The sequence below is a fragment of the Chamaea fasciata genome, unplaced genomic scaffold (assembly GCF_029207755.1).
Source record: "Chamaea fasciata isolate MVZ Bird 193981 ecotype frontalis unplaced genomic scaffold, bChaFas1.0.hap1 SCAF_10, whole genome shotgun sequence".
Lineage (NCBI taxonomy): Eukaryota > Metazoa > Chordata > Aves > Passeriformes > Sylviidae > Chamaea > Chamaea fasciata.
The window spans coordinates 22,041,859-22,063,522 of record NW_027094095.1 but is presented as its reverse complement, the minus strand read 5'-3'; the positions used below and the strand labels follow the sequence as shown (position 1 = coordinate 22,063,522).

The following is a 21,664-nucleotide window of genomic DNA, read 5'->3' as shown; positions in this document are numbered from 1 at the left end:
TCAACAGTGCTTTTGGCTACTTCCTAGCATAGGTTATGGGGAAACTCTTATCAAAAGTGGAAGATTATTTGCCACCAGATGCCACAGGGAATGTGAAGGTATTGCACAACTGCTGTGTGCACCTCACAGAGCAAGACCCAGGCGTGCAGTTAGGCTCTTTCAGGAGACAAAACTTCAGATGTCGACTGGCTGTTGTTGGCCACTATATTGCTTCAACGTTTTTGCAGTCAGTCCTTCTGAGAGAGCATCCATCCTCGTGTGGGTTCCCTGATCCTTTTGGATAAAACTACCCAATCTCCATTCTTTCAGGCTGTCCTTACATCTTGTCCCAAGTCAATGCCTATCTGATGTCTGGACTAAAAGCTGATCCTTGCTGACAGCTGAACATCTTCTGGATACTGACTAACTGCTGGGTATTACCAGCGAAACAGGGTATGGATGGACATCATGGCCACTTCACTGGGACAAAGAGGCATGTTAGCTCTGTGCATGTTGGGTATTCCTTTTGTTTCCAAGTAAGCAGTGCTTCTACTGATAGGATCAAACCTAAATGAAAATGCTTGCTGGTAACTCTAAGAGCACAAATGCAGCAAGGTGATATGGTGAGCCAGCTCCCACTGCTTCTGTGTTAGAGGCACCTTCACTTTTCCAGAGAGTGACTCAAGTCACCTGCAGAGTCCTCTCTAATACTTTACTTGCAGTTAATTGTCTGAAAGTTGCACTAGGATCTAGGGCATGGTTCTGTAACTCAGTTAATTGAAAGTGATTAAAAGAGAATGATACTTTTTCTAACACCAGGTTCTCTATTAGATGAAAGATAATGCTTTCTGAATTTCTGAAGTTTCCTTACATGGCAAAGACTTATGTTAACAGTCAGAATAGCTATTTATTCTGATTTGACATTTTGTTCATAGGTTTTCTGAAGAGCAAGGTGGAAGGGCAATTCTTCAGCTATGAAAATTACTGGAGACATTCAAGAGCTTTGAGAGTATGAATTCCAACTGAGTTGCTTTGAAGTCCTCAGGAACTTCTGATCCAAAAGTCTGTACAGAAGAACTGTAAAATATCAGCACAATCTGATCTATACTGAGAAAGCTTCCACCACATCATTAACTGATTTTAAAACACGGTTACAGGTGCAGCATTGACTCTGGCTGCCAGAACTCATGTGTGTCATTACCTGCAATACTACAGTGCCTGGACAGTTTTAAAATCAGTTCGGCCAAACAAATTTTAAACATGTTAGCATGCTGGGGAGGTTTCCCAGCCCAGAGCTGCCCTTAGATCCTATGTCACTGAGAGGCAACGAGTGAAGCTACACATCCCAGGGGGAGAACAGGGAGTTGTCCTGAGTCACTGCACTTGCAGAACAGCAGCCTGCCCACAAGAGGTGGGAAGTATGAGCAAGATGAACAAGGGAGAATTTGCTACAACCAGCATGAGTCAGAGACCTTGCTTTTGCCTTGATCTGGGAAAACAGAGATGAAACCCTGTATTTATTTGTGTTCTCATCTCTATAGCTGTTAGTGTAACATTTACCTGCAAAACTACCCAAGAACTGGACTTAGAATTTAACTTTACTTGGGAAGAAAAACCTAAGCAATGGTGAGAAGTAGTTTAAAAAGCCCTCCAAATATAAAATTATGCTATCAGAGGATGTGATAGGAAAAGTGCACATACACACATATAGATATAATTACTAAATGAGGGAGAGTAGGATACAAGGCAGATTTATAAACTGTCCATTTGCTCTGACAAAGACACCATTTTGCTGGGGTTAAAAAAGCCTATGATGGTGGCTTGGATATCCTAAACCTTGACAGAAAATGAACAGAACTCTAGAAATTGATGTTCAGAGCCCCCTGGGGCACAGGATCTGACTGCATGCAAGTTCAAAGACCTTCCTGAAGCCCTCAGAGCACTGCCAGCCCACATAACTGTGAGTGTCAGAAGAGAGCACCTTTCCCAAACATTCTGCTTCTTTACCACTATTTATACCATACTAGGAGCCTGAAGAAACAGAATCATCCCTCAACTCTCTCTCTAAGTCAGACTCCAAAGCTGCTTTGACCTTCGTGACCTGTATTTCGTACATCTGAATACTAATATATTATTCATTGAAGGTTGGACACTATATACACAGTATTGGGCTCACAATGTGCTGCAGCTATTTTAACTATATTACATCTGTCTCGCTTTTATTGGGTTTTAATTAAACGAAATTAAATGAGCGTATATTTAGATTGAGATAGTATAAACTGACATTCATGCAGATATGCCAGCCTGACTATAAGATATGATCTTAATGGAGCAGAGACTTTGCAAACTATTAAACTCTACCATATAATGAGGCATCTATTTAAATACTCTTTTCTTTGAAAAGCAACTCTGCCCAACTATGGTGTAGTGTTGGAGAGCTCAATTAACACCTTGCAGAACGAATGGGAAACTGCCCAAGCCATCACATTGCTCATACAGGTTGCTGCAGTCACCTCAGTGGGAATCAGGCACTTCAAAGTGCAGGCCTTACTTTATGTCCACTACAAATACAGGAAAAAGCCACAAATGCAAACAGGGGTTGAATCTCTGGCCCATGAGAAGCTACAAACTTCATGCTCCCCACTCATGTCAGGGTGGAGCAGAGCCTTGGTGAATCTTAGCAACATAGCACCAGATCCCCAAAAACAAAACATCAAACTCATATTTGGAAGTCTCTTGCACTGAACTGTAAAAACATTGCATACTACATTAGAGAGCTAATCAATTTCTTTTGTGAGTCTGAGGATGTGTGCTGCTCATTGATTTCTAAAAGGTTCCCTTGACACCTCCCTTGGTAATTACTGTGACTTCTGCAAGCAGCCAGCTCTAGAGTCTGAGTCCCAGGTGAAATATTCAATTGAGATGTTGCTCAAGAACAGTGAATAGGAATCAAAACTTGGACACTGTGACAGGCTTTACTAGTTTGTTTTTAAACTTTCTATCTCACCAAACTTGTGAAGCAGCTGGTAGAGAGGCAGCCAAGTGCCTGTGAAAAGGAGGCTGGAGAACGTACAGCAAGTGCATCAGAGGCTGCCTTGCTGCTCATTTATGGCAATTTCTGATGCTGATTTAGTCAGCTACAAAGTGAAACACATCCATGTGCACTTTCCCATTGCTGCTTCCTAAAGCTTCTCAGAATAATTAACAAGTGTGATATTTTCTTCCAGCACAAACAGATCAAGATTAAATCAAGTTGTGGGGGAGATAAGCTAAAGGTCACTGGGAAATTTCATAAACTATAAATGCATTATATAATTAGCGTTCACTGGTACATCAAGGTGGGATCAGGAGTGTCAGGCTGGGTTCTATTTTTGCTGAGAGTGATGTCTCACTTACCCACTTCTCCAAGTACAAACCTACTTATCATCCAAGCATCATCAAATGTATGCAGAGGGCTCCTGCTATGGGGAAACGTTTCAAGACGTTCACCATGGTTAGAAGAAGATGGTGATTCCCTGGCAGCAGCACTCGTAACAAATGGCTTTTGAGTGCCCAGAAGTAAATGTGGCCAGGCAAGGCAGTCTGCTTCATATTTAAGCATGAGACCTTGCTAGACCAAAAATGTTCCAGCTCTGGTCCCTTCTGTACTTTGTGTAGGGCACTGGGGGCTTTTTCCCCCAGACTAAAGCTGCTGTGTAGTCGTGCTGTGCATTCTCAAACATCCACTCGAATTCACACTGGGGAGCTCCATTGCATCAGTGAATAAAGCAACATTTTATTTTCTTTAATTCTCTAATGGGCCTTACAGTCCTGGGAGACTGAACAGTGCAGTAGAAAAACAAGAATTCCTTGCTAAAATGAGTTCACTCTTAGCCACTCTCAAGAAATAACCATCTGTATTTCAAAAGTTAGTGTTTGGACTGTCAAACAAAAGAATCAAAAAGAAATTGTGTATTTCAAAACTGTGTCCACCTTCCTTTGAAATCCACCGAATTGCTGCGTTTTGGATTTTTCTTTATTTTTGTGGTGTCACATAGTGAGGATGGCAATGACCTCAACAGAGAGCAGGGCACTGTCTTGCAGAGTCTGTATAAAGAGTAAAGTTGCATATGACCACTGACTGTAAAACCTCAACCAGCATCTCATTATCCTGATTTGCACTGTGCTCCCATCAAAAAATAACTGAGACCCACTGAGCTGGTAGTGAAATGTCTGAGCCTACCAAGGATTTGGGGCAGTATCAAGCCAGTCTACTGAAGAAGATATCCAGGTGATGTTCCAAAAGGCACGTTCACTCTAATGTCTCCTTTTAACAAGCCACAATATCCTGCCAGAGAGGATCAGCTCCAAAAACTGTTTTTACATCGTAAAAGAAACAAGCTCAGAGCAAATTGACATTTGGGGTTAGAATTGCATTTCAGGGAAAAAATAACAGCAGCATGTAAAGAGAAAAAGGAGGAAGAGTGAGGAGGCTGGGAAGGCTTACTTGCTTCGCTACCTTACCCGAGCGGAGTTGCTTGATTCGCCCATTGCTGGTTGCAGTGTCGACGGGCAGGAAGTCCTTGAACCAGGAGATTTCAGGGTCAGGGTTACCACTGGCAGCACAGAGCATCGTGGCTGTGCGGGCCTTTTCCACCACCTTCAGCTGTGGGCCCATGTCAATGGTTGGGAAGCCAGCTGGGAGGTGGTCTTCTGCAAGAGAAACAAACACACAAGGTTAAAGAGAAACACTCCAGCCTAGCAATGGGACACAGTTGCAGTGACAGCAGTGCCATGGTACAGCATCTGTGCCTCTGCTGGAAAACAGCAGCCTGACTTCCCTACTGAGAAAGTTATCAAGTCCTTAAAGCACATTAGGCTCTATAATGAGCATTCATTACACCAATAGAAGCTTCCACTAAATTTAACTCCATTTAAATCAATTGCCTTGGGAAACGTCTATAATTTTCATTGATACGTAAGCTCCATCCATTGTTGCTACTAATTCAGTAAAAGCAGGTATTGAGACTTTTTGTGGGAGGACTGAGGTGAAGATAACAGAAAAACACAAAGCTGGATAGTTTGAGGCATCTTGAAAAACAACAACTAAACAATAAAAGCCCTTAGAAAGGTCCAGAGAGGCCCATTTTATCTTTTTTTTTGACTAGCAACATTCTGTCACATTGGTAGAATAGACTGTAAATTTCTTCCTCATGCCTCCAAATCTGATTCCAAAGGCTTTTAGAAACTAATGAATGTAAAGCTAATGAGCCACACTCTGCTCATGAGCCGCCTGGCCAGACTGTGCTGTGGCAAGCTCCTGGTGCATTTTCTGGGCTGTAGAACGCAACAGAGGCATGTGAGAAATGGCCAGTGCATGCTCTGGCATGGCTTACTACAATACTGTGAAACAAGCCCCCCCCTTAACTGCTGAAATCATTCATACAGTAGGTAGAAAAACAGTTAATTGGGTTTCTTGCTGCAGAGCATGCTCAGGTAGGCTGGGTGGAATACATTAGGCAGCCTTCACTGATAAGCCAAGGCAAGCTCCAACATCGTCATTCAATAGCAGCTGCAGAACTGAGCTCATTTATTCATTCTGTGGTAAGATGTACTGTATTCTGCTAAGCCTGAACTGCAATCAAAAGAACACACTTTTGCAGAAGAAAAGAACTTGAAGAACATTAAGAAGCTTTTAAAGCACCAGAAACTCAATTATTTTCAGTATGTTTCTTTTTTCCCAGTTTTAAGTAACCTTAAGCAAACTTCTTCTTTGGCAAATCTGATTCTTCAAGGCTCCCAGCTCACTGCAGCATTTAAACAAACAAGACTTTAGCATCTTCCAAAGTCCCAGAGGAGTCTGAACTTGCTACAATCTGATTTTTCCTGCTATCACTGCACATCTGTACCCCTCGCTCCTCACAGGAAGATACTAGCAATAGGTCACCCCAGGTGCTTCCTTCTACCTCTACTGCCACACCTGCAGCACAAACATGGCCTATGGTAGCTAATCTAGCATATGTCTACCTAAGATCTTGAGAGAATTCCCAAGGCCCTTGACTTGTTTGCAAATCAAGACTGTAGCAGAAAGCAACATCTGCTAGAAACAAAAAAATGCCTGGGAATATCATTTAGATGAGAGTGACTATGAAGCATTCAAAGTTTTCTACAGGAAAAAGGGTTCCTGATGTTTATTAAAAGCACAAACTGTATTTTGTCTCCCAGACTGACCTCCTGAGAAACCTCTCCCATCATGATCAAACATAAATGGGATTATATTTTTTTAAAATGAAAGGTACTATGAAAACTAGTTCTTTTTAAATTTGCTCTCCATTGATTTTCAGAGACAAAAGGTACATAGAGCTTAACTGGAATGACACCAGCACCAGCATTCAATAGCAAGCAACAGAAGCACTCAATACTGAGCAACCACAATGTATACTCCTACATGGCTGAAAAGAAACAAAAGAAGGGTACACACAAAAGTACAACATGCTATAGACTTAAAAGCAGAAGAAGACACATAGAAAAAGCAGTAAATAATAACAGTCTCTTGGATTAAGGCCAGTTTGCCTATAGTGCAGCACCTTGCCATTTAGGGTATTGAAAACAGATGTTTACTCTGGGGAGGCTGAAACCCTGAAGTGATCTAATCTAATCACCACGGTTACCATTGACAATCTTTTCTGGTTTGCACAAGATTTTACAAAGAATGCACTGAGCTAAGTATCACCCAGTTAACTTCCTCCGAAGTCTATGCAGAGGCTTAGCACATAGCTAAAAGCAAACCTGAAACCAGCATTTGTGCAAGAAATTTCTTCCTGTCTGCAATGATCCCTGTCCACAGACAGGAGAGAGACCAAAGAGTCCTTCACAGTGTCTGATCCACAGGTTACATGACCAGTCTGCTGCACTGGAGTGACTGCTCAATCAAAATTAGCAGTTTGTGATGAGCCATAGACCAGTAGAAATTACACCATCTAACCTTGACTTCACTGAGTACCACAGAGAGACACTGACTACAAACACCCAGCAGCAACGCTGCCTCCGCTGTACTAGAACTCTTGGCTCAACCCTTTTCTACACTCTGAAGTTAAATACTGCTGCTCCCTGCAACGTCCACCCCCTGCAAGACCAAGTCATTACAGAGCCCAGGTGAGAACATTGGGCACTTATCAGCTGAACAGAGGGCACAGGCTACCTCTACGTCATGATCCTCAGTACCCACACCCCACGGCATGCTGGACACAGACAAGTACAGCCAGCCATACAAGGTTCATGCAGTGCACAGTCTTTTCCCCCTTAACTGCATACAAACGCCAAAACTATTGTGGCAAATGAAAGTAGTAGAGAAACGGTGCATCCTTCATAGTCGGCCACAGCACATTTCCTGGGCTAGCACTGGTACTGCTACAGACCAGTTTCCATGCATGCCTGGAGATTGAAACCACCAAAACTCCAGCAAGCAGTGCTGGCATGCCTGCATCTACCAAGCAAGGACTTGCTTGTTCCTTTGTCAATCAAACACAGAGGCAGCACTGGTGTTTAAGAGCAGCAGTGTGACTCCAGGAGGCTGCAGTCCCAGGCCACATCATTGCGTGATGAGATGCCTAGGGAAATCTGACAGCTGGTCTCTGACGACACCTCAGACACCCAGAGGTTGGAGTTCACCTGCTGTTAGTTCCATGGTAGCTTCAGGGGACATGCACTGGGGACAAGGTCAGAACATCTGGGGATCCAGCTCAAGAGAAGGACAAGCACCTTCTCCAGAGGTGGTCCAAGGTGTACCTGCACAACCATAAAACTGGGAGTCTCAATCACTCCAGGTCTCCCCTGTATTGTGCGGCTCTGGCAGCCCCCCAAAACCCTCCTGGAAAAGAGTGGCTTTGGAGAAAACCTGAGCTGGTCACACCGCAGAGCACAGCCCAGAACAAGCCCGCGCCTGCCCCGTCAGCAACACTCCTGTAGAGATAACAGGGCTTCCTTCCAGCCGGGCTTGGCACTGCTGACTTCACTGAGACTGCGAGGGATGTGTCTGTGTTCAAACACTACAGACCACGATAGGAGTTCAGAGCTGTTCTTGCCGTGCCTTGCCCCCAGGCAGAAGTCTAATCTAGGTATAATTATGAGGCTCAGTCATGCCTCGGCTCCTTTCAGCCCTTACTCGCTGTACTAACTTGTCTGCACACGGAGCTTGTCAGTAATAGCCAGCCTCCTATTCCAGCCAATACGAGGATACTCTCATTTGAGAAAATGAGATTGTCAGCACTTGGTTTCATTTGAGGACAGCCAGTGTGCCTTCAATGCACATTAGAACAGCCTATGAATCTGCTTTCAAGAGCATACCATCGAAACCAGTTTTTATTTCTGGGTTTCAGGTACTTTCAGAATGTAGACATTAGGTTAGAGCAAGCAAAATCTAGGCACAACAGGATTTTTGGGGGCACTGCAAGCTCTAACTGCCTCCATGGATTAGAGTAGCAGTAGCAGAAATGAAAGATGAAAGCAAGAATAGAGGAGAGAAGCAGGAGGAAAGGAGAGGGAAACAAAAAGAGAAAAGAACAAACGAGTGGGGTTTGCAGTTACAAACTGAAACTTGGAAAATCCTCAACCAGGCTAAGGTCTTGCTAGCAGCAGTCACCAAGGAGACAGGAATGTCCCTCTGGCATCCAGCATGACAGCATGGGCAGAGGATATCTCCTCTCACTTGACAGCTCCCTTTGCTAATCTTCTTTCTGAGGTGACAGAAATCTAACCCCTGCTCTCATACAGCTCTTTTGTGCCACACGTTTCTCATCTTTAAGGGAAAATCCAAGGTAAGAAACCTTTCCCACAGCCCCAAACTGGAGCTGAGACCTCCTTTAGAGCAGCTACAATTACACGGCTTGTTCCCCAGCTCCCCAGACAACTACCTTTCCTGAGGATGCTGCTGTGAGAGACATACCCCTCGGTGTGTCCTTATTTTCTGCATCACTCGAAATATCAAGTGATGATAAGGGACATAGAGGCAATAGCAATTTACGTCTTACAAGCAGCATGGATCAGTCCCAGCACGGAATGGTGTGTAGATAACAGCTGCTTGCAAAAAAAGGCCTGCAGAGGAGTCTGTGGTGAGCACAGCTGTTGACAGCTGAATCCTGCAGGATTACCCCCAGGATTTTGCTGAAAACTTGTAATCTCTCACAGGACAGAAAAGTTGGAGGAGCTGAATATCAAATTGCTACCAGCACAAACACTGTACAGCACTCACTGCTCTTGCAGCCAAGTAGCTGTGTTTTGGGGGGGGTCATATCCTGACTTGGCACCTGTAAAACCTTCCCCCTACCACTGTTTATTTCCTCTGTGTCAACGTAGGAAATGGTATTTTAGAAATGATAGTGCAAACTGTAAACACGTTTATGGAAGTTATTTGTCACATTCTTCTTCCTATAAAAGCCAGGCTTGCTTACTATCATGAGTCCAATTGTTCAGACTGCTGAGGGAGAGTTAAAAAATGATACAAAATATAATTTGAAAATAGGAAAAAGTAGCTTTTCTATACATTACAGCTTACAGCTGCGAGGGTAAATCTCTTACAATCTATCAAAACCACTGCCACACTGGAAGGGGTGTTCTCAACTCCTTTCAAGTGAGATATTGGGCTTTATCCCCATACAGGGCTGGAAATGGCTTATCTGGGCCACCGGCTGCCGCCAGCCTGCATCAGCTGAAGAACTTCCAGATCAACATCAATTTTAGGGTCTCGGTAGGGATGATTAAAACACAAAGCTGCTTTGTTTTCAGTTCTACCAGCTATCTGAAACCACTCAGGAGTGTGTGGTGCTAGGGACAAGCCAGGAAATGGATTGAGGGCAGAGAGATCTCTGATAAGCGTGTCTGACTGTGGTCAGCATTGCACAGGAGCAGGATACACCAACCAAGAGCTATTTCACATGTTCCCTACTCACTCCATGAGGCAGGCTGGGATCACACCCAGTTCACGTCACCAGGGCTGAACTGATCCTGCCCAGATGTGATGGTGTGATGCACTGTAGCACAGGATGTTGCAGGGATAACCCTTGTCTACTGACAAATTCTTGCCTGATGGATCAATGGAATTACGTTGCAAATTTTGCAAGCTTCCAAATCCCCCTTTGCGACACGGAAACGCATTTGCAAACGCAAAATTATCAGTGCAAGGACGATAGCCTGGGTAGTCACCAATATTAACTAATGAAAGATGCAAGCCAGCAACACTGTAAGCACAACCACAAAGCAGGACATCTGTTTGCTGAATAAACAGCCCAGATTCCTTCAGCACAGGTTACACAGCACAGCTATTCAATTACCACAAGACAATCAAAAGCAGTCGAGCAGTCCAGCGGCCCAGAAGAATGGCATCACTTTACATGATAAGAAAACCCTGACATCGCTCTGTTCAGGTTCACCTGAAGCTGCACAAAGAGCATTTTATCAGCCATTTTGAGGCAATGCTCTCTTCCTGCATCCTTCTTACACAAGTCCCTAAAGAGGCGCACCACAAACATTATCCAAATTCATGGTCTACAAAGGCTGCCCAGCGTTGGGCTACCGCCCATGTGGGGAAAGGCGGGCGGCGCGCATTTGTGTGAGCTGGCTGTGGGAGCCAAGTCTAATCCAGGCTAATGAACCCCCCCTCGACATTAGCACCGCCTTGTAATTGCCTCAGGAAAAGGTGGGGCAGTGAAACCAACCTGTTTCAAAGGCAGCACAGCCTTAATTACTGGGTTAGTAAGCATAAAACAGTTTCAGGCAGGCAGAAAATACAAACAGTCATCTATTGATGACAAGGCTGTTAATGACAAATCTGCTGGCTTTGTATGACATCATGCCAACGTGACATGCTGAAGCCGTGTACTGAAAACGGGGAGAAGGGCACAGATGAATGGGTGGGTGTGGAAACAAGCTCCAGAAGGACTTCTCCGTTTCACGGTGTAACCACATGAATTGCCGCACAAGAGCTTACAGTAAACAAAGTATTTGCTATCTCTTAGAAAGATCACAGCACCAGCAAAACAGCTCACAAAAGAAGGAATCTGAGTCAGTTCAAAACAAAGTACTGTAAAGAAAATTCATGAAAATACGAGATGAGACACGGCAGAAGAGGATAAACTGTCAAGCAGATTCCTGCTCCACGGGCTCACAGTGTGGGAGCGCACAGGACCTGCTTGTTCCAGAGCTTATGAGTCCATAAAACACCTGATGGACACAGTGCTACCCTTCCAGTGCCACAAGGGCACTGCTGACATTGTCCTCTCATGTCTGGACAGCAATTATCTTCATTTACACGCGACCAATACTTTCTCAGTAGTGTAGGTGGCCATTTCCAAGCACCTGTTTATCTCAGAGGAGACCAGGATGGCTTTGCAGAGGCAGGTGCTCTCAAGAGAAAGACAGAGCAGCACCTCCCAACTTGCTCTGATGAGGAATCAAGCTGTGCTCCTGCCAAGTCCCTGCGCTGCTTCTCTCCACGCGCGGTGCTAAGGTAACACACAGTCACTGCAGCAACCTGTCCCCTCCCAGGGCTGAGCACTCCACACCTGCCATGTTCACTGGCACCGCTGAACAGGCAATTCCTCTCCCTCCTTCACAGATAACCGTGTGCTTGACAGAGGCAACACAAAGATGATTATCAGCTCCTGAAGCTGACTCAGAGCAGAAGTAAGACACAAACTTGGCCAAATTAAAGGTAAGCACCCACAACCCATTGTTGCAGTTCTCACTGTGTAATAACAACTTCTGCCCTGTACTGTGTCAGCTGTGGAGTCTGCTGCCAACTAGGAGACCTCAACCCATCCTGGAAGAAAACAATTATTTACAGCTTGATCAGATTAGATTGCAACAGTCGGAGGTGGCATTTACAAAACCCCTACTACCACAACATCCTGTCAACCCAGCTACCTCTTCTGGCTTTCCATTCTGGTTTCCCCATAATGGCAGTCAGCCTTGGTCATAAACTCAAGTTTTTCCAAGAGACCAAATATATCTAAAAGAATTTAAAAACTCCAGAAGGAAGATCACAGCAGAAGCTTCTCTGCTCAGGCTAAACAAACTCTATGCCACAGGGCAGAGCTTCTCCAAGCTGATGACACAGCCTCACAGAGTACTGGGAAGTGTGATACAAAGCCTTAGGATGTGAGGAACAGCCTGGACCTCTTGCTCCAGGCCTGCTACTCTGCCACAAGTGTCAAGTAGTGTCCACAAACAACTCAAAGCCGAAGACACATCAAAACAAGCATTTTCCTGAAAGACCAGAGAAACTAGTTGGTCATGTTAGTGAAGTTCTAAAAAGAGCTTACGCTGTATGGCACTGACAGTCATTTAAGGGTTCAGTGTACAGTACAGCAAAAACATCAAGAAATGTCAAAAATGTGGACGAGGAAGAGCTTGCACAGAAATAGAACATGTCTGCAAGACGCCCTGGCTGAGCAAGCACCCTTTTTAAAATCCTTGTTTGGCAAGAAAAAAAAAAAAAATTCCTCCCTCAAAATTACAGCATGATTTCAAGTAGGTAAAAATAGAGTTTTCTGGGTCATATCCAACAGCTGATAAATAAGGCTAGGCTCTTTCAGTAACTACTACAAAAAAACCCCTCATCAGTTGGAAGTATGCATTGAAAAAACTCACAAAAGTTCTTCAAAAGCATGAATTCAGAAGGGTTTTGCAGCCAGCTATTAAGACTCCATAGTAAAGGAACAGTAAAAGTCGACCATGCTGTGCTTTCAGGCAGGACTGTGCCATTTGTTGGTACCAGCTGTTGAATACAACTGCCTGTAGAACTGTTTTCAAAGCATTGTTGCTTTTTAATATTTTCTACTGAGAAATACAACATAACTATTGCTACTGCACATTTCCTTGTGGCAGAATATGTAAACGCACCCCCACTAAAACACACCCAAAACTTCAATCTTTACAGGAAAAAGCATGGCAACAGCTCTTACTCGTAGTCAAAGTCATTTATTCATTCACTGCATTTTTCATACTACCTGCCCTGATGTGAGGTGTTATTAGCATAAAGATTTTCGGTTTCAAGATGTGCAATCAATAATGCATTACCATATGCCATTAAATCCAACATGTGGTTAAATTAATAGAGCGTTTGACTTTTGATCCATGTATGTTTGGTTGCAGTTCAGTGCAGGGAAAAGTGCATGAGAACCGAGTTAATCTGACAGCAGAGCTCTCCCACGCTTTCTAACATCAAGTTTCAGATTAAAGCAAAGCATTCCTGTTGCCACTCAGCTGGAATATTAAATCTGTTCATTTCCACTTCACAGGCCAGAATGCAAGATTTTCGGTCACTTAACTACTACTGAAAGGGCTAGATTGTGCTAAAATCTCATTTACTTCATTTCTGCAGCCTGTTGCATCATTGTCAATCCAGTGGCTTCTCCTTCTCTGGGGAACACTGCAGCCTATCAGAGCACCACTGGCCACCAAGTCTCAAGCAAAAACTTTGATTAAGGATGTGAACAAGTTGTGTGTTTTGACAAAATGTCCTGCTGGAAAAGTCTTCTTTCCCAGCAATTGTTCCAACATAGGAAAGAAAAAGTACTGCTTTTCCTTGCACCTAAGGTATTCAGACAACACGGGTGAGCAACCACTGCTGACTTCTTAAGGAGAGAATGACCTCCCTCTTGTCTTTCACCCTCCCCAGGACCCCAAACAAAGACCCTTGAGGTACCAGGTAACTGGAAGTCAGTAAACAGCGCAGGGATTGAGGGTACCCTGTCAGTTTGCAGACCACACCAGGCTGGGTGGAAGTGTCCATCTACTGGAGGGTAAGAGGGCTCTGAAGAGCGATCAGGATAGGATGGATTGACTGGCAGTGGCCGATACTATGAGGTTCAGCAAGGTCAAGTGTTGGGTCTTGCACTTGGGTCAAAACAATACCATGCACAGCTACAGGCTGGGGACAGAGTGGCTGGAAAGCTGCCCAGCTTGCAAACAGAAACTTTAAGTTGTGCTGGGGAGGAGCTAGAGAGTTGTTAGAAAAAAGCACAAAAATACTCTATCTCTGGCATTCACAACCAGCCAGAGCTTTAAAGGAAAACAAGGATTCCCTCTGCTCTCAAAGAATGTCCTCCTGAAACACCTTTCCGTTCTCTGATCTCAAGGACTAAAACGAAAGTTTTTGGAGTCAACTTCCAAAATTGCCAAGCTATGGGATGGAGCTGCTCTGTGATGCCGTGAGACTTTGAATCCCAGAGCCAGCAATCAAGGTGTGTGGGTGTGGGAAAGGAGGATGAACATGATTCTTACAAAAGCAAGGCTCCTCTGCAAGCCAACAAGCTGAAAAGCATCAGCCCAGGTGCTCAATAGCCTGCTCTGCTGCCTCTCCATATTGCCTCTTCCCTTTCTACACCCTTCCTCCAGCACCATCCCTTCCTGCCTTATCAACAGATTCTCATGCAAGTGGCTGCGTCTGCCATTTCCTTGTAGCAAACTGTGTTTTGAGCAAATGCTCATAAATCATATAAAATAGCTAGCAAAAACAGTACATAGAACCAGTCCCAGTAAAGGCCAATACAGTAAAACACAAATTAAATTTATAGTCCAAAGCATTATTTCTTTATTGTATTCAGAAAAATAGTAACCTTTAAAAATCTTTTAAGAAATATTCACATATTGACATAAGGTAGCTCTGTGATGCTGATAAAGTTTCTCTGGTACCTTTTTTTCAGAGAAATTCTTCAAATGAAACAATGAAAGTGAAGTTTCAGTGGATTTGTTCTGTTGCAGCCAGCTCAGGCACAGGGGGTCTGCAAGCATGGAAATCACTTCAGAACTGTAAAAAGAGCTTTAATTTAACCTCAACACCAAACAGATCAGTGACTTGGCATCACTGCTTTCCATGCAGAAGTTTTAAAATACTCCATCACAGAAAATATCTTGGGTAAATAACTTTATTTATTGGTGGGGTACTGATCTTTATAAAAGGGGAAACACAGCAAGCCTTGACCAGAGCCAAAGACAGAAATATTCTCTTACTATGAGTTTTATGTCTTATGTTAAACCATCACTTTCTAGAAAATCCATTAATTGCACTGTCTCCAACATCACTTTAGATGGAGACTCTGGTTACCCAAACAATCTTTCAGAGACAGTAGAATGTAGAAAGGCCCACAGCCAAAGACCCACAGTAAACCAATGACTACATGCAAACACAAGAAAGACATTGTTGCCAGACAAGTGATGGCTTTTAATGCTGGGATGATGTAATTGCGCAGAGTTTAACAGAGGACATACTCTTCTTTTTACAGATAGCAAGTGTTGCAGAGGCTTCAATATCCTATTTACTGCTTTGCCACAACACCCATCTTTTCAGAAAGATGTGCAATAAAAGGAGTGGCTGACAATTTCAGCCAAGGTTTTAAACAAATCCCCAGTGCAGGCCCTCATGAATTAAAGAGCACACAACAGATAAATGGAAAGCTGGCAGTGAAATCACATCAAGACCAAGTGGATTTAAAAAAAAAAAAAAAAAAAAAAAAGCACCTCTTGGCTCCTGTGGTACTCATCTTAATATAAACAAATGCAGGAAATCAGCTGAAATTCCTTTGCTGTTCAGGGAAAATGCATTCCCTAACTTTAGACATATTTGCTGGTAGTCAAAAGCTCATTTTATCAGATGACTACTACAGAAATTGTGGGTTTCCCCTGCTTTTCCCTGGCAGATGAGGAGGGCTGCACAGTTTAGTGGCATGGAATTCTGACTTGCCAGGTGGATGGTTGTGTTTTCTTTAAATATGATCCCTGCCTTTTCCCCCAACATGTAACATCTGTGAAATACAAACCAAGAAAGTTATACAGATACCTGGATTTCAAGCTTCAGCTTCACTGTGCTGGAAAATTAAATTACGGGAAGCTTTAAAAAGGTTTTTCCCCCTCTCAAAAATGGAAGGATTGTTGGCCTTTTAAGTCTTAAAGACAACCTGCTATTTTGCAACTGCATTGTCATTCCAGCTTTCTTTAGGAGGATCCCTGCACTAGCTCCATACACTAGTGACCGGGAGGAGCAGTTTCCACAGTAGCTATTAATGTTTCCTTAATTCTTATTCTTTTTGATTTGGGAAATCACAAAAGTGGGTAGGGAGGAGGTAGCCACTGTGACATTCTTGGGATGTACTCACGCAATAAAGTCAAGGTTCAGGATAAACAAAATTGAGAACAGCTATAAGGGGATGCTGTACTCCTGCCCTGTCTGAGAATTGTTTCATTCCTGACTGACTGGCAGGCAGCATTTGACAGACAGGGGCTAAAGCTCCACGGGGTTGCAGGTCTCAGAAAACGATTACAGAGGGAATTGAGTGCATGCACTGGTTTGTCTTCCTTGCTCTGAACCATCTTTCCTTCTGCCCCTCACATACACACTAGCTACAACTGCTCCTGCTAGCCCTTTTTCAGTGTTTTGATGGAAGCCACACACAGTCCGGCTTGCAAGAGCTTGCAAGTCCTAAGGACTCTCCAGGCCCACACTTCCTTAAAACCCTCAGATGTTTACACAGGGGTTTACAATAAGGGTGATATTACTCTGGTTTTTTCCATTTCCTGGTGTGTATGAAGTAGCCAGCCCTGTTGTGGGACAGGAGGTGGCCCCTCTGTCCCACTCCTCAGGTACATGCAAGGGTGACTGGCTGGCCATGGCTGGGCATTCCCTCATGCTCTCCCACATTTTCAGCATGGAGGTGTTGCATTTGGAGCCACGCAGTCGCAGTACCTGCTTTTGCTGCTGCTGCTAATTCAGGAAAGTGTTGCTATATCTTTCTTTCAGCCAGCTCAGGTTAGACCAGATTTTCCAGTACAGATAACAATTGCACTATTTACATTTCATACACCTAAAGGGCAGACACCCGGGCTTTGCTGGAGCAGATGTCTTAGGAGGAAGCTCAAAGACCAAAAAAACATGTAAAAGCCACAGCAGCCTCTCTGACCTGCTCCAGCACGGCCCAGGTGATTTTGTCTGCACAGCCTGCCCAAGCAGCTGACACGCAGTGAGCAGCTCACTGCAAGGTGTCAGAAACGATAAAGCAATGGCAGAGTTTGATTTGCTGCCGGGCAAACACGGGCTGGCAGTGACCACACACGGAGGGGTCGGGCAGGGCTGTCCTTTATTAGCATGGCAACCATCGCTGTGCTAACACACTCACGGATTAGACTCCCAAAGCTGGATATGTGAGCATGCTTGGGTATAACTAATTGGAAATAGGCCCTGAATTCCTAATAACTTAAGTTACGGTCCCTGGGATTTATGCCAAATTAAAGACAATTAATTCTCCTCTCTTGATTATTACACACCTTAATAGCTCTGTCCTTGAGTCAGTTCCATCCTTGATGTGCAGAGCCCGTTAGCTCAGTCTCTAAAATCTGATGAGCATGAAGAATGGTTAATAAGAAAATTCTGTATCAAATCCGAGTTACTGTATCAAAATCTCTCATGTTTTACAACAGCAAAAAACACAATTGGATTCAAAGCCGACTTCAGATCCTAGATTATAAAGGCATTTGCTGCATAGCCTCTGCACTGTAGTCTTTAGAGGCCTTAAACAATTCCACGTTTCCCTTTAAGATCTTCTTTTAAAATACCACACAGCAGTATATACAGATAATCAGGACTGTTTTCATTAAATGATTTCAGTGAAGTTCACTGGCTTTATTTGATATACAAAAGACTATTTAACCTTCTCCCAAGACACTCTACTGATGTAATTACAAGCAAGAGATGAGGCATGGCTTTCCCAGCTGCAACCACTAACAGAAAAGAAAACTTTCCGTAAGCAGAGGCCGCTGTAAGTCTTTCCTACAGGATGTCAGAGGCAGGTATCTCCTTGCAGATAAAAATAATGTGAATCCTTATTTCCCCAGCTCACTATACAGTGCATAGGCCACAGGTGTCAGGACAATTCAGCTGGAGGAAAAGTGCTGGCACTTCTGCCTTAGGCATCCTTCATGCACCAAGTAAACAGAGACCGTGTGTCCCTTTTCAGAGTATCAACAGGAAACTCCGCAGGGCAAACTCTACTGCGGCCCTAAAGACATAGATGGGATTTTCAGAGCTAATGGGATGCCAACCTCAAGCTTGCCTGGGACAAGAGGACACCCTTTCCGAGGACAGAAGTGGAACTGGCTGAATCTCAGCTGCTCATTTTTACTGAGCCAACAACAATACAAAATGCCAGGAGGAGACACCCTGCACAAGGAGTCTCTGATGGTGCAGACGATCACGGGGGCCTCAGACTCCTTGGGAAAATACCATCTTTCCTTTCAGACAGCGGTTTTTAGACCCATGACCTGCCTGAGGGAAAACAAAGCAGATCTTCATCCTACCTATGAAAACCAACCCAGTCCCAGTCTTCTCCACACCATGCTCAGCTCCTCATGACCAGACACGTGGTTCAGCATCTGGAGGAAGATCTCAGGGGTTTCTTTAGGAGACAGAAATGGCAGGGAAACCACAAACCCATGCAATCTGACATAACTGCTCTTGAAGCTCCTCAGTGCAGACAGGGCTCTCCAGCAAACAGACAGGCAGCTGTGGGAATTTTCACCACATCTCCTCAACAGCAGACCTGAGGCAGATCTCTACAAAACCCATGCATTCATTCCCCGTGACAAAGCAAGATGGGAATGTCCCAGAAAAAGCCATGAATGTTGCTGTGCGAGAGCTGAAAAACCCAAGTTTCATACTGCCTGTTGAGTCCTTGTCCCAAAGCTAATATGACTGTCCAAAACATTTAATTTCCTAGGTTTCTTCTCTTTCACTCGTTTTTGCTGAACTCTGCTCAGCAACATAACTGATTCCATGCCTTGTGACAGAAACATGCATCCTAAAATAATGGAAAGAGCTAGGGAGAGAAAATCTCTAAGGTAATGTGAGGCAGGGGGAGCAAGAAAGCTCCTCTTCAACTTGTGGCTTATGAACAACCCTGGTTTGTTACAGAATGGCAAATCAACAGTTTGCCTGCCCACACACTCAAGCACCAAGCGAAACCAGAAAACTAAATGAAGCACGTTTCATAAAAAAATACAATTTTTATTTGGTACCAACATTACACTGGATAGTGTAAATTTTTTTTCAGAAAGGTCAGAGAGCCTGCTGATTAAAACACCTGAGAAACCCTGGGTTGGGAAATAGGGTCCTACCAGCCTGGAAAGCTCAGCCACCCAGGCACAAACTTTGGACCCAAACTGTGACACATTGAGCACAAAAGGGTTGATTCTCCCCTGCAAACCACCTGCAAACAGAATAACAGCATCATCTTACATTTACACTGAGAACAGAAATTAAATTAGCAAGTAGATTTTGATCATGAAGTGACCTTTAAAAATGACTGAGAAAAAAACATTAGCCACCATTATTTGTTCTGATACAGATCCTTCCTGAAGGCAGCTTTGTGTGCAAAATATTATTGCTAATTTTATTTCATGTTTTCAAAGTTCTTTTAAGAATCTAAGATAACTCTTATTTTCTCATTTTTTCATAGAAAAGCTTTGCTGTCTTCTTTTTTCATCTAAGCACAAATTGGGAAAAGTGCTGTAGCTGGACTTAAAGAAACCTGGTCAATTTTACAATATTTAATAACATTTGTAGCTATAAAGGCTAAAAACACTAAGGGTAATGAAATCTCACACTCTGGTGCTTAACGTATTCTCTCTCCCTTGTGCCACACGCTGAACCATGGAAACAGTTCATATCAGTATGGGAAGGAGAAAACACACTCTCCTTGGAGAGACACAGAGGGGCTGGCCAAGGCTGGAGGTCAGCCTGGGAGTCACAGCCGGCCAGACTGAGGGCAAGTGGCTACACCCTGCAATCTCCTCTCACTCAGCTGTATTTATGACCACCATCAACACATTCACAATTGCGGCGTTCGTTGCACAAATCTTTACGAGTTTTCCAAATGAAAGTGGGCTTTTCTTTCGTCCTGCCTTAAGCAGGTTTACGGAAAGACTGCCAAAAAATTGCACCTGGTTTATGGCTTTAACAACATCTCTTTTTGGCACCCTCACTGTACTTCTTCCTCACTTACATAAAACTGCAGGGATTATGCAGAATTCAGGTTTGCCTTGTGACAAGCTCTTTGAAAAGTCAATACCATTTGGAATCTGCTTTGACCTTGCATTTAGACAGACATAATATCATGTATAACTCCATCCTGCACACAAACTCCCTTATTCACATGTCAAGAAAGACAAGATTCTGACTGCTAATGCCTTCTTGTGTTTGCATGCGAGCCCAGTTTTGCTTGTATCTCAAATTAGGGCAGGCTTGTGCTTACAAAATTTGGTAAACTCTTAAGGTAGCTACCTTTATTTTAATTTAAAATTTCCCCAAATTAACAGTGTAATCACTGTGCTGTAGACCAAGAACCATTTATGAGCACCATCTCTAAGCCGTTTTGTCCTCGCAAAAGTTTCAGACACTGGATGTCCCCTGGCCACTCATTCTTTTGCCTCCCATATGTGATATTTTAAGTAGTTAAACCTGAACCCTATTATGAGGGATGCCACACAGAACAAGATGACAGGTTGTACCAGATGAAAGAATAATCCTTAATGAATCAACGAACATCTCAGTAGAGATCTGAAGTTCCAGCAGTTTTTCCTATACACCCAGTTTCAATTCTCTGGGGTTCTATTTTTGTTCCACTGCCTAGCTGTATCTAGCCCAAATCTCTTCACTCTATTGGCCCTATGTCCATCTCCACAACAGTTTTGTGAGATTGTGGAATGTCAGTGTGGTCCACTTTTGCTGGGCTGTGTCTCAGGAACACATTCCTGCTTTTTAAACAATCCTGCTCTGAAAGATATTATTTCATCTGCATTTGCACCTTTCTGGACTAGTCCTTCTAGCTATTTATCCAGTCACTTAGCACCAGCTGCATCAAATACCAGCAGCCTGCAATGAAAAAAGGCATTAAAAATACTGTCCAGTCCAAACCATCTGCCTGTAGATCTCACTACAATCCTACAATCATCTCATTGCTGTCTGTATTTCAGTCAACAGACCAAGGACTGAAATCTCATATATTGTCACTACCCCAACCAACAGGAAACACAGTTCCCACATCCATGCACAAGAGGCAGGGAGCAGCCCACAGGAATGTGGAGCTGTTTATCTGGGGCTGTGGATGTGGGGATGGAGAGCACCCATGAGCCCATTTGCCAAACTCAAGAGGGGCTGGAGCCCTTTGGTGGAGTGCAGGTTTCTAGAGCACCTGGAACTAAGGGGTGTAAAGAGAAGTACAAGCAGGTGGGGAAGATTAATTGTCTTGGAGGGTTTGGGGACATCCTGGGAGCAGAGAATGTGCTCCACAGCTCACAGGAGTCAGGCAGGTCACCGTGCACCTCCCAGCTGTGCTGAAAAAAATCTGCTGTTCCTGGTGTGGAGTGGAGAGGTGGCAAACACTACTCTGAATGTTTGGAGCAGGTTGCAACAGGCTGTGGCTCTGGTGGGACAGGTTTGTCAGCAGTGCCTGAGCTGCCTTCCCTGACAGCTCCCCGCAAGGCTGATCTCCTGAATGTGGGGGTGTGGAGATCCGGGAAGGGAGCTGGTCCCCCGCACGCCCTGGGGCTGAGGAGATCAGCAAAGGCAACCAGCTGCAGCATGCCACAACCAGGTGGCTGCCAGCACTTTGTCTTGCCTTGCTTTGTATTAGCATTAGACCAAGTGAGCTGATCAGGTGAA

At 44.0% G+C, this 21,664-nt stretch overlaps 1 protein-coding gene across 14 annotated transcripts in view; it reads right to left on the bottom strand.

Moving 5' to 3' along the window:
* PTPRF (protein tyrosine phosphatase receptor type F) overlaps nucleotides 1–21,664 on the bottom strand; it is a 381,489-nt gene that overhangs the window by 102,559 nt on the left and 257,266 nt on the right. For all 14 annotated transcript variants that reach the window (XM_066192652.1, XM_066192651.1, XM_066192663.1 and 11 more), the window contains one exon: nucleotides 4,483–4,671. In XM_066192652.1, the coding sequence (XP_066048749.1) occupies nucleotides 4,483–4,671 (189 nt within the window). The remainder of the gene's footprint in view (nucleotides 1–4,482; nucleotides 4,672–21,664) is intronic.